Source organism: Chiloscyllium plagiosum, chromosome 28 (genome assembly GCF_004010195.1).
Source record: "Chiloscyllium plagiosum isolate BGI_BamShark_2017 chromosome 28, ASM401019v2, whole genome shotgun sequence".
Taxonomy (NCBI): Eukaryota; Metazoa; Chordata; class Chondrichthyes; order Orectolobiformes; family Hemiscylliidae; genus Chiloscyllium; species Chiloscyllium plagiosum.
The window spans coordinates 14,737,070-14,750,777 of NC_057737.1; the positions used below are offsets into that span (position 1 = coordinate 14,737,070).

Sequence of the window (13,708 nt, forward strand, 5' to 3'; positions counted from 1 at the left end):
TGACCAATCGCCCCAATCTGACCTTGTTCCATTTGCCAACATTTGGCCCATTTCCTTCTAGATCCTTCCTATTCATATACCCATCCAGATGTATCTGAAATGTTGATCTTTCCTTTCTTGCATTTCACTCAGACTAAACCCCCCCCCCCCCCCCCACCACCACCCTATCCCTGTAGCCCTGCATCTCCCATGGCTAATCCATCTAGCCTGCACATCTCTGGGGACTATACGGTAATTTAGCATGGCCAATCCACCTAACCTGCATATCTTTGGTCTGTGGGAGGAAACCCACACAGATACAGGGAGAATGTGCAAACTCCACAGTTGCACACAGGGTGGCATCAAACCTGGGTCCCCTATGCTGTGAGGCATCAGTGCTAACCACTGAACTACCCAAAAGAGAAACAGCTCTTCCAGCCACAACGTTTACTTTAAAGGATGCTGGGTAATCCAAGATGGATGACAGGTAAAGAGGTTCTTTGCCCTGGGTGGCTTCAAACCAACCTTGAGGTTAACAGCCGAACATGTTAACCTATCGTGTCACAAACTTTGATCACACTAATCACAGCTTATTTTCCCCAGCACTTGTGTGTGTTGGCACAGGACCCAGTGAAAACCACCAGGTGTGTAAATAACTATTAATATTCTACCACCAAGAAAAACACTCACATGGCCAAGGAACCAGTGATAAGCAGAGCCCTGGGAGGGGAAATGCTTATGTGAAAGAAAACATGAGGGGAGGGTAAGGATGAAATCAAAATAGCATTAGAAGAGGAAATAAAGCACTCCACCTCCCTATCCAGTGCTCATCTCTCCCCAAAAGGCCTGGAGTGTGTGTTGGTGGACACAGTATACAGTACTTCCGCTCCAAGGGCACCTGGACTCTTACGTAACCACGGAAAAAGGCAGGCAGTCAGCAGAAATGATCCCCCTCCATGGCCCGCCGCCTGGACAAGCTAATGGCCAGGCCCAGGAGCAGACTGACGCAGAGATCCTCCAAGCTCTGCCCATACCCCTCAGCACCAGGTGCCCAAAGATCAGCAGCCAAACACACTATCACTGAATAACTTTGGAGGTGACTACTTCTATAAACATGCATAATGAATAGCAATGTGTTTTTGCTTTCAATAATCAAATCATCCATTGTTTGTACACATAAGATAATAGAGCTGGAGAAGACAGGATTGGTTTATTGTTTTTGTAGAATTGAGCTACACTGTGGGATCAACAGATCAGTAGTGCAGTAAGACAGATCAAAATGGACAAACAGACAATAATTTATACAAAAAAGTTTATTTTTTTAAAGTTGTACGTTATTGATAGAGCTCTTCCTACATTGCAATTTTCATTAAAGAAAAAAGGAATTACAAGCAGTTCTGCAGATAAATTTAATTTCATTTACAGTGTTCTGACACTGTCTGGATTACCCTTGTTCAGCTTTGCAGACACTCAAGCATAGACCATTCAATACATCATTTAGACAATGTGCTCAAAAAAGACAAAAAAGTTTCTACAAGTCTCACATTGGTCTGAGTGATCTACAGCTGCCCAGAAATACAATTCAAAGTTGCTCACAGGTAAAAAGAGAGGAGAGAATGTGCACATTACGGTATAGTGAGTTTGGGCTCACTCGCCAGAGACTGTGCTGGTTTAAGGAAGAATGCAGACCTGGAATTGGTTAAAAAAACCCATGAGAAACATACACCACTGTGAAATATCTAAGCACTCACTGCATAAGCAAATAATCTTTCTCAACTGCAACAGATCCACAAATCAAACCAATCTTTCACAAATCCCTGTTATAGGGCTCAATTCTCTCGCAGAATGACAACGCAAAACAGCAGCGCATTTATGTTTCACTGACTATACTCAGACCTCACACCATACTATTTAAAACAGGCAAGCGCTCTCTGCTGGTTTCAATTCATCTCTCAGGTAGACCTCAAAAGATAGTACACATGACACAACAATAACGCAGCAGTGCAAATAGGATCATTACATCTACAGTTTACTTCTTGTTCAAAATGAACTTTCACTGTGATCGTCCCAAGTTCATAGCAGCAGCTTACAGGTAGCAGGAAGGTGGAGAGATGTCGACACTGAAGTCTGTAAAATTATCCACAAACCAAGCACAACTCTCTCCATTCCAAAGTCCTGTCCGCATCAATATCAGAAATGTTAATATCTGCCTGTGAGTCCCACTGAAAGGACTGTGATAAAAACATTAAAGACAAAATAATTAGAATTAAATTTTAGAAATACATCTATGTTTAAAAATAAATACAAAGAAATTAATTCCACTATTAAAGCTGTAGAAAGCCCAGCGACTTTTAATGGATTTACGGTATTCTGAATCACTGGTTTATCTGAGGGCCTTGTGGGATACAGAACAACTGACGTTCAATCCATTTATATTGGATTTAGCAGTGTCTACACCTTAATATTTTCCATCCTTTGGGAGACTTTAAATCCTTTTTGTTTGTGAAAACAGAGCAGTAGCCGATTAGTCCCTCAAACTGTGTTAAATGCCCCAAAAAGGAGTGAGGTTCCTGGTTTCCTTTTCATAAAGGTCAGGGATTACCCCGATGGGAGACTGCACCATTTTAACACTGTTCTTGCCGAATAGTTTCCGTTCGTACTCTATCAGCTGCCTCCAGAAGCCCACGTTGGGCCGAATGATGGGGCGACGAGATTTGACCCAGTTGTGAGCCTCGAGAAGGGAGATCTTGTGAAACTTCATCAGGTAGGCAATGCACAGAGAGGCTGATCTGCTGACGCCGGCTACACAATGGACCAAGGCCGAGCCGTGTTTTTTGCTGACGCTGTGGATTTTATCGGCGATGCTGTCAAAATACAGAGAGATGGGGGCGTGTGGTAGGTCAGCGACAGGCACTTTGACATACTCAACCTCAGGCCAGTTAGCATTGGGGATCTCCATGGTCGCATTAATGATGCAGGTAATGCCCTTCGACAGGACCAGGTTGCGATTTGTGGCTGCATTGCCACTGCAGAGGTAGAGACATGGGGTAATTTGAGCGATCCCACCCAGGACTCCCCCAGTTACCAGCCGGGGTTTGGAAGAGGGACCTGGTGGGGTCCGGTGGAAGAAGCTTTGGCTCCGGGAACTCATCGAAACGTTGGCTCAACAGGAAGGTGCAGTAGAATACTGGAGGGACCTCAACACTTGTCCACTGGAATTAAGCTCTTAGCCAGCTGGCTGTCCTTCTGCTCAGGTTATTGGCCCTGAAAAAGACAGTGTTTTTCAAAAAGAACGTTATTGCATCAAATCATTTGTGCGGCCAACTCAAACACATCCAAACCAATAACAGCGAAACTATTCACCAACATATTTCTGCAAACCCGTCCAGAGAGAAAATAAAATCCCCTCAGTACAATCCTCTCACAATTGGTTCAAGAATGCTTCTGCAGAGTCCCTTTACTTCACCTGCACCCATCCTCAAAAATCTCTCAAAATAATTCTCACGTGACAGCAGGTGGGACAAATGTTACCAAGAGTTTCCGCTGATCAGGACAGCAAGGCTGCTTATGGTCAAAGTTCAAAAATCACAACACCAGGTTATGGTCCAACAGGAGCCCTCCAAAAGCTAGCACTTCCAAATAAACCTGCTGGTTTACAACCTTGTGGTGTGTGATTTTTATCTTCGTAGACACCAGTCAAACACTGGACCCTCCATCCCCAAACCCCATTCCATACCCATATTAGATTTTAGATTAGATTACATTAGTGTGGAAACAGGCCCTTCAGCCCAACAAGTCCACACCGACCCACCGAAGTGCAACCCACCCATACCCCTACATTTACCCATATACCGAACACTACGGGCAATTTAGCATGGCCAATTCACCTGACCGCCTAATGAACATAAACTTTGTTTTAATAGACTTTGTTTTAATATATTTATATTAATGAACAAAAATGCTGCAGATCTGTCAAAAACAAATACATCTTTTGTTGATAGCTCTACAAACCCAGGATCAGCTGAGCTAACCCACATATGGTTATTATAGGAGGGGCACCTTATCCCTTGGTTATTTTCCAGCTAGTAGAAGTGAAAAATTAGGACTGTGTAAGCACTGGTGTTCCTCTTGATTGGATGGGAATCGGTCACAGGAGAGCTGATGGGTAGGAGGGTCTCGTTCCTTCCTGTCAAAGGGTTCAATCCACAAAGCATTCACTTCCCTCCAGAATCCATTTCCCTTTGTCCCCTCACAGCTCGAGAGTTCAGAGGACCATTGCGAAACCCCCAGAAGAGGTTAGGATCAGCCTTGGTCACACTCCCTTGACCTGCCCTGTTCCCACAGGAATTGACACATGCAGTCAAAAATCCCAGCTGAAAAATTGGCCTCCATATCCCAGCCTCCATTCTTGTACCACCAGAGAGAATCTTTCTGGGATTTATGAATGAGATGGGGTCTGAGAGAGATTACAGGTGCTCCTCACATCCCCAAGGCTAAACAGAGTCTGTAAAGTGGTGCGTGGCCTTGTATCCCACCATTGTTCACTTGAGAAATCACTACATTCAAATGGTTTGTGCTCCAAATGACAGGAGCAGTATTTGTGATTGCTTGCCAACTTGCTAAAAATCTGTGGGCTGAAACAGAAGAGTTTTGTCTACAGAGATATAAAGAGAGAGAGTAAGACAAGAGTGGATACATAAAATCTGAAGTGGCAGCAATGACGAGAGAGAGAGACAGACAGACAAGTGTCAGAAAAGGATAAAAATCACACAAACACAATCAGGTGATTGCGGAGGGCTGATGAAGGAGCGTCGCTCCGAAAGCTAGTGTGCTTCCAATTAAACCTGTTGGACTATAACCTGGTGTTGTGTGATTTTTAACTTTGTACACCCCAGTCAAACACCGGCATCTCCAAGTCAGAAAAGGAGGGAGGGAGCAGGGGTAGAGCAGAAGGAAGATGAAGGGCTGAGATTTTTTAAATTAGAATTTAATGAGAAGCCTTGCAGTGTCTACAATATTTTATCTACATTCCTTACCACCCCAGCATTAGTTTGTGCGATATGGGTGTCCCTGGCTGCGTCAACATTTACTGTTGGTCCCTAATTGTCACAGAGAAGGTGGTGCTGAGCTACCTTCCTGAACCACTGCAATCCTGTGATGTAGACATAATTTTCAGGGAAACAATTCTGCAATAATCTCTTTTAAAAAATACAGAAAATGATTTGAGTTAGTAAACTCTCACCAACTCAAGGCAGAAGTGTAGCTAAGATGCTAATACAAAAAAAAGGGAGGAAGGCTTGCATAACACTGGTTGGGTTAGTAACAGATCAGAAAAAAAATGATTAACACATCCAGCGCTTAGCAACAGGCCACATTGGACGTAGGCCCAGTTCATTGTTCAAAATCAAATTGGCTTTTGATTGTTTGGAACTGTGTGTATTCTTGATAAAAATCATTTTTATGAAGATAACTGACATGAGGGAGAGAGTCAAAGTGTACAACTTGGTCTCTTTAAGTTAAGAGGAAGGTAATGGGGTAGGTATGTGTGTCATAATGGCAAAATGGTCATAAGCAGTGGGACAAATCCTGCACAGAACCTGGGCAGGTGTTGATCACATAGTTAAAAATGTAGAGCTCTTAAATAGACAAGCTTGGAGCCTGATGCCTGCTGAACGACCTTGTGGAGGAATGGATCGCTGGATATTGCGTGAACACAACTCTTTCTCATGTGTACAAACAACTCTTTCTCCCCCCCCCCCCCCCACCCCGCTCCCAACCCCCACCCCAAACCTTGTCTTTACCACCTCAATGAGCACTGATATAACGCGCATGGACTACACACCATTCCTACATGCGGGAGGCAGCAGGGAATGCAAGTGCTACTGCACGGGAGTCACAATCAGCCCTCTTCCTACCCTCCACTCCCACCCCCATCCTCATCCTCATCCTCATAAATCCACATTCAACCTTTCTCGCTGAGATCCCTGGGAAGGTGGAACGTATTGCAAACAGACCACACCAGATACGAGGACTTCACCACAGACCCATCTATCCTCAGGCTCTGACCAAATCCATTCACTGTATTCTGTAGAACAAACTCTTTCTTGCCTCAGTACCATCACTGTGGAAAACTACAACAGGTTATAAATATGACAAAAAGTACTTGCTGAACATAACAAGCCTAGTTGGAGTGTATCCCAGTGCTAGTGGTTTGTGTTGCATATGTGCCTCCTCCAACTCTATTAATGTATTATTCCATTGTTTTCTCCCTCCTGTTTATATCTAGCATCTCCTTTATGGCTAGTTACTGTGGTAGCTCCACGTTCCCACCAGGCCGAACTGTTTGGCTCCGCACCATTTGGAGCACACACTACCACCGACTGAAGGAACTTTGATAACGAAGAGCGTCACAGCGGTGATCTGTGCAGGAATGCTCACCACCATGGCTACCCATTGCTTCAGTGAAGTGTCACTGGTGTGTGGGAGGAAGGATTTTCAAAGAATGTTGTCTTCCTGCAATGCAGTGCAGAAACAGGGAGATTGTACAGAAACAGCTTGTGCGGTTGCCATAGTGACAGCACCTTTGCAAAACCATTTTGAGCAATGAAACTGGACTCAAGTCTAGCAAAATCAGAACTTTGAGCACATCCTTTGGCGTGGTAATAATGTCACTGGATTAATAATCCAGGGGCCCCGCTAATGCTCAGGTTCAAACCTCAATATCACCACCACCGCTGCTGGTGGGATCCAAACTCTATTAATCTACAAATGAAAGCTACTTCCACTAAAGTGGTGACCATGAAAAACAAACGTGACCTGTTTAACTAATGCCCTTTAGGTAAGGAAATCTGCCACGTTTACATAGTCCAACCTACATGTGACCAACACTTGACCACTGCCCAAAGTAGCTTGGCCAATTGCTCAGTTCAAGGGCAATTAAAAAAGATTCCTGGCCTTTCCAGCAACATCCACTTTTTATTAAACAACAAAACAAAACCCAAGAAAATTCCCTTCATCCCATTGTTCTTCATTCGTGCAATGTTTTCTCCTCGACTCGCTTTTCCTTGCACAAACATTTCTTCAATAATCAAAACGATTTCATCTTAATTTGTATTGATTGGGAGACTACATAAATCCCCAAGGATTATGTTGGCCAGACCAGATGGAGGGCAAGTTGTGAAGAGAATAAACACCAACGTACACCAGGTGACCCATGACTTATTCATTTGCAATTCCAAACACTCTGATAGGCCTTTCCATGAAATAAAATTCTGAATGCCCTCTTTACAGATGGAAGGACTTCCCTCAAATTCCTAATAAATTGGAAAAACAGACAGAACATGCAGAGTGCTCAACAAACTGACATACTGGCAGCAATCCACAAGCCAACCTTCCATCCACTGACTCCATCTATACTTCCCCCTGCCTCAGAACTTAGCTAACATCAAAGACCCCTCCCACCCTTGTTATAATCTCTTCCAATCTCTTCCATCAGGCTGAAGATACAAAAGCTACAATACACGTGCTAACAGATTCATGCACAGCTTTTTCCCCCACTGTTATTAGACTTCTGAATAGACCTCGTAAATTTTAAATTTAAATATTGATCTCACTCTTTATGTGCCTTCTCTGAAGTCATAACATTGTACTCAATAAAAACCGCAAAAGTACTGCGGATGCTGTAAATCAGAAACAAAAATAGAAATTGCTGGAAAAGCTCAGCAGGTCTGGCAGCATGTGAGGATAGGAAACTGATTTCTCTCCACAGATGCTGTCATACCTACTCGGCTTTTTCTATTTTTGCCTCTGACACTGTATTCCTCACTCTGCTGTGAACCTTATGCATTTTGTATGGTATGATCTGCCTTTACTGCATACATCTCATTCACTGTACCTAGGTACATGTGACATTAATAAATTAAATCAGGTTAGAAATTCTCAGCATCTGATGGTAATTCCAACTTTCTAAAAATGGAAGCAATGCTCTGACATGTGCTGCTCAAAAAGATCTGCTAGGATTGGTATGTATCCCATCCCTCATTGTTACAGCCCAGGAAGATTAACATTTATAAACATGCCATTAAAGTGTAAAGTAGAAATCTTTGCTAAGAAATGCTGGGAATAAGACATAAAAAAATCAGAAAACGTGAAGAGATTCATTCATGCATTAATTCATTCACAGGATGAGGACGTCGTTGGCTAAAACAGTATCTATTGCCTATGCCAAATTGCCCAGAGCGCAGTTGAGAACCAACCACATTGCTGTGGGTCTGGGGTCGCATGTAGACCAGACCAGGTAAGGATAACTGCTTCCTTCCCTAAAGGACATTAGTGAACCAGATGGGCTTTTCCCAACAATCGATAATGGTTTCACAGTCACCATTAGAGTCATAATTCCAGATTATTTTTTATTGAATTCAGGTTCCACCATCTGCCGTGTTCAGATTTGAACCCAGGTCTCCAGAACATTACCTGGGTCTCTGGATTAACCATCCAGCAATAATACCAGTCATTGCCTCGCCTATAATCCAGCAGCATTCATGAGGAAAGACCAGTTATGTTTAGGGTGCAGACCCTTTAATCAAAACCCAAAAACGTTTGCGCTGAAATACCTTCCTGTGATCTCAATATGACACCTGGGTCCTCCTGATTCAGCACAGACAGATTCTTCACTCATTTATAAACGTTTAATCAGTGTAACTGGCGATTAAGCAGGAACATGCATTTGCTTAGGACTCTCTGGGGTGGGGGAAGTCTAGAACTAGAGGGCATAGGTTTCGGGGGAGAGGGGAAAAGATCCAAAAGGAATCTAAGGGGCAACCTTTTCACACAGAGCGTGGTATGTGTATGGAATGAGTTGCCAGAGGAAATGGCGGAGGCTGGTACAATTACAACATTTAAAAGGCATCTGGGATGGGTATATGAATAGGAAAGGTTTAGAGGGATATGGGCTAAGTGCTGGCAAATGGGACTAGATTAATTTAGGGTATCTGGCTGGCATGGACAAACTGGACTGAAGGGTCTGTTTCCATGCTGTACATCTCCGAGACTCTATTAAAACATTTTGAAAGCGATTTTAAGGCAAAACTACTTTTGTCTTTGAAGGGATGTTACTATTGTAATACAGGGAAGTGTACTGACTCATATGCACAAACACGTTATAACATTTACAATTGACCTCTACATTTAAAGATACAAGGGTCAGAACAGACCCCCTCACTGATTCCTAATTACAGGATCAACACTCTGCTCAGAAGAGGAGATTAGAATTATTTATGATGCAGGATAAATATCGAAGTTCCAATGGTGGCAAAAGCAGACCACAAACCCTGTTTACCCGTGTTTATTACAAATTAATAACGTATTTTGTGAGCTTAAGTATTTATGAACCAGCTTTGCTCAAAAAGGGGACATGCCTTTTTTCTCTCACACAGCACGACTGTGAATTCAGCCTCACTCAGATGTGTCCAGTTGATGCTCGGTGCTGGCCAAAATGAAAATGGAACTAATCGACGGCTGTGAGAAAGGCTCTCTACCCAGTTCCAGCTCAAACCAGTTTCAGAATAGAGGACAGCATCCAGGTCACACAGCTCCCATTGTCAAATCGCTGTGCCCAGTGACCAGGAAATACCGGTCCACACCAGTCATTTCAAAACCTCAAATCATTTTGTGGCGCTTTGCTAATTATTTTGTGAAGCAGATTCCCAACCAGCAACCATCACACAGGGTCTGTGCATCATATTCTCAGATGGATTTTGATCGAGAATCGACCGAAATTGTAAGAAATGTCTCTTTCTTCTACATATTGTTACAATGTAGAGAGGAGACATTGCAGGGTTGATAGTAAAAAGAAATGCAGGGGCTCTATGTTAATTAGATCAGAGTGTGTTTGTCCTTTTCAGGCCTCCTATCTGGGTTAGGAACTCTACCGCTGCGCCACAAGAGGGCCCCTGCACTGGTCTTGTTTTTTCCCTTCCCAGGCACAACCAGTACCCTTTATTTTCTTTGTTTTTCCCTCCAAAATCACTTATGTTAATTTTTTTCTTCATATATATCGAGAGACAGAACTGAGCTTGCTTTTTGTTTTTAAACTGAGTGACTCAGGAAAAAAGACACCACTGTGTATATACTTTATTGTGCATTTTATTCTACCACCAGGAAAACACATGTGGCCAAACTCTGGAATGTTGATGTAATGGAATATTATCCACACTGTAGCTCCTTAATGCTGTTTTAACTAAGTGCTCTGACTAGTTGTTCCAACAGCAGCTAATGTACAGGACACAGGGGAGTGTTCAGCTCTTGAGGGTGTTGGAGATCACCATGTGGTTACCAACTCTGGCTGCAGACCACGGGGATTGTTTCAGCCTGGGGTCTTCCGGCAGAGTTGGCTGACCTTGGCCCAGTTGGAGAGTCTGGTGGAGGAGCTGCCATCCCGAGACGTGGCACCAGGATACTCTTCCCAAGGGCCAACAGGGTATTCCCAGGAAATCAAAACCTCAGTGACTGCTTGACTGCACAGATGCACCATGGTGCTCTAAAGGCTGCGAAAATTAGGAATGGAAGGCCATCTAGCCCCTGGAGCCTGCTTCTTCATTCAATTGTAACACGGCTGATCAGACATTCCTCGCATCACCTTTCTTGCCCTTTCATCACATCCCTCACTGATCAAGAATATCTCTCGGCCTTTGATGTACAGAAGGACTCAAAGCCCAGAGATCTAAGTTCCTTCTCATCTCTGTCTCAAATTGGTGCCCCTGTCCAGGCAAGGGAGATGTTTGAGCTCAAGGCCAAGATGGCAGCCAGCTGGGATTCCATCAAAGTTGTCCGCAGAGGCTCTGTCAAGGTGGGGTCTCCTAGAGGTGACTACACAGGTAGTGCCATGGATGAATCCCAACAATTTGTAAGGTACCTCTTTTGTACAGTTAAGCCGTCGCAGGTTTCACTTCCAGCTTGCTAAGCCCAAAGTCTCTAGCTAATTTTGCTACAAAGCCATTCTAACTCTCTACCCATGCTCCTACACACTTGTGTTATAGTGCAGCTCCACATGAAGAAAGGGTTTAGAGGGATATGGGCCACGTGCTGGCAAATGGGGCTAATTATATTAGGATATCTGGTCAGCATGGATGAGTTGGACCAAAGAATCTGCTTCCATGTTGTTCCCCCTGTTGGTTTATCCTCTGAACTATAACTGGTGCCAGTCTGTGAGTTGGTGAATACTGGTGTAAATTTGAATGACAACCTGCACTGCATAGTGCTCCCTCTTTGACATCTCAAAGGAATAACTGGAGCTTCTGGTGCTGTTCAAATGGGACTGAAAATAAAGGGCATGCATTAACATTCGGTGGCCTGGGTTAATATTTAGCAGCAATAGACTCTCGGCTTTTGTAAGCATCCAGAATTTCTCTCTCACGCCATCTCCAATTATTCTACCCATTTTAGATTTCACATGTGTAACCTTTTAAACATTATATTTTTTCACATTCTTTGCACAATATATGTTCTCAGCCTTATTTACACAGCTCTGAGTTTCCATTTTGTAGACAGATTGTTTCCATTACCATTATTTATTTTCAATATTATATTTACAATCCTCATGTAATCCCATTATCATTGCTACACAATTTTCTCATGAATTTTTTGCAGAGGCCTGCAATCCAGCAAAATATTATTAAAACTCAGTTCGGTAAATATGGTTCATTATGATTGCTTCTTTAGCATTAAGGTTTGGATAAGAAAAAACTGAGCTGTCATGCCTTTATTTTCACCCACCAGTTTCACAAATCTGATTTTCCATCTATCATCTGAATTCTGGCTTTTTTAAATGATTCAACTCTCTCAACAATAATAATGTTGCTGGTTAATTTTCTAACTATTTTAATGAATTGCTAACTAGGGTTATTAATTGACCTTCCAATTGCTGAACCTATGCCACTAAAATGGTCAATACCTTAAAAAAGAAACGTTTTATCTTTCTCAACAAATATATTCTGTTGAGACATTAAAATCTTGACTTGATAAATGATCCACCCAGAGCTAACTGAGAAAGGATAATATTAGATTGAAATAATGGGGCTTATACTATTGCAAAAGGACTGAACCCAAAGAGGTTTAGAAGCCAGCAAATAATAAAGGCAGAGGAATAACAACTGGAAAAGAGGAAGAAAATTGGTAAACAATTTCTTCTCCTCTCTGACCTAAACTGAAGACTGCGAGATCTGGTCCTGGATGGCCCTGCCAAGAGAAACAATCTTCCTTACACATTTTCTCACTCAAAGGTCCTCAACAACATCATCATCATTTGCTTGAGAGGGATCACCCCTCATTCTCTGGAACACTGGGTGATATAGGCCTACCCTACTAACTCTGCACCTTCCCCATAGTCCTGACATCTTTTAGTTTCAAAAAGTATGTTGCTCAGAACATGACAGAATATTCCAAATTGCAAACTAAAGAATATTTTGTATAAGTCAGACCTTAACCTTTTGCTGCCTGAACATCTTCAGTATGAGGCTACTAAAGCCCTCTTTCAACTTCAGCTGTGAAATAGAAAGTAACGGGAAATACATGCGGAACTTATGTAATATGTGAGGAAGAGCAGGACCACATGTTTTTAGGTGGTTGGATTAATTTTTTACTGATGAACTTAGGTACCCTCTCTCAACCAGTGAACATGGTGGCTCAGCTGACTGTCTGTGTGGAATTGCACATTCACTGGGTGCTCCGGTTTCCCCTCTCAGTCCAATGATGTTAGGTGGATTGGCCCTACTCAATTGCCTACAGTGTCCAGGGACATTCGGGCAAATTGGATTATCCATGGGAAACACAGGGTTACAGGGATAGGATAGGGATCTGTTGGATGCTCTTCAGGAGGTTCAGTGTGTACTTGATGGGTCAAATGGCCTACTTCCACACTGTATGGATTCGACGGACAAAATTAATGAAGTGGGGTGATACTATGTACTTTTTTTAAAAAAAAGTTTAATCAAATGTGGCTGTATCTTCCAAACTAAACTCTTTTTTCTGGAGATCTCCTAGTCCTCCTTGAAACACTCATTCATTTGATGGTTGAGCTCCAGGAGGTTCAGAATTGTCTATTCTCCACACAAATCTGTTAAAGTGGAGTCCTCTTCTGTCGCCTGGTGACTTTAATTCCAGATGATAGACCTTGTCCATCAAAGGGATTATCACCCCTCTCCAACCCAGGGATACATCTAGGGCCAGCTAACTCGGACATGAGTTAGGAATACAAACCTCTTTCAAGCAAAATTAATGAGCTGGGCAGTTCGGACCCACTTCCAGATGGAACATTAAACTCCGATGGTGGTCTCTATTCTCTCAGGTGCATGTGGAAGATCCAACAGCACCATTCTGAGGAGAGTCAGGAGCTAGCCCTGATCTCCTGGCCAATCTTTATCCCTTGGTTATCAGTTATAGAGTCATAGAGTCATGGAGATGTACAGCATGGAAACAGACCCTTCGGTCCAACCTGTCCATGCCGACCAGATATCCCAACCCAATCTATCCCACCTGCCAGCACCCAGCCCATATCCCTCCAAACCCTTCCTATTCATATACCCATCCAAATGCTTTTTAAATGCTGCAATTGTACCAGCCTCCACCACTTTCTCTGGCAGCTCATTCCATACACGTACCACCCTCTGCATGAAAAAGTTACCCCTCAGGTCTCTTTTATATCTTTCCCCTCTCACCCTAAACCTATGCCCTC

At 43.1% G+C, this 13,708-nt stretch overlaps 1 protein-coding gene across 2 annotated transcripts in view; it reads right to left on the reverse strand.

Annotated features, from left to right (window-relative positions):
• Nucleotides 1–1,274: 1,274 nt before the first annotated feature.
• Nucleotides 1,275–13,708, reverse strand: part of dusp14 (dual specificity phosphatase 14) — a 35,411-nt gene continuing 22,977 nt past the window's right edge. For both annotated transcript variants that reach the window (XM_043718378.1, XM_043718377.1), the window contains exon 2: nucleotides 1,275–3,243. In XM_043718378.1, the coding sequence (XP_043574313.1) occupies nucleotides 2,522–3,130 (609 nt within the window). In that variant the 5' untranslated portion in view covers nucleotides 3,131–3,243 and the 3' untranslated portion in view covers nucleotides 1,275–2,521. The remainder of the gene's footprint in view (nucleotides 3,244–13,708) is intronic.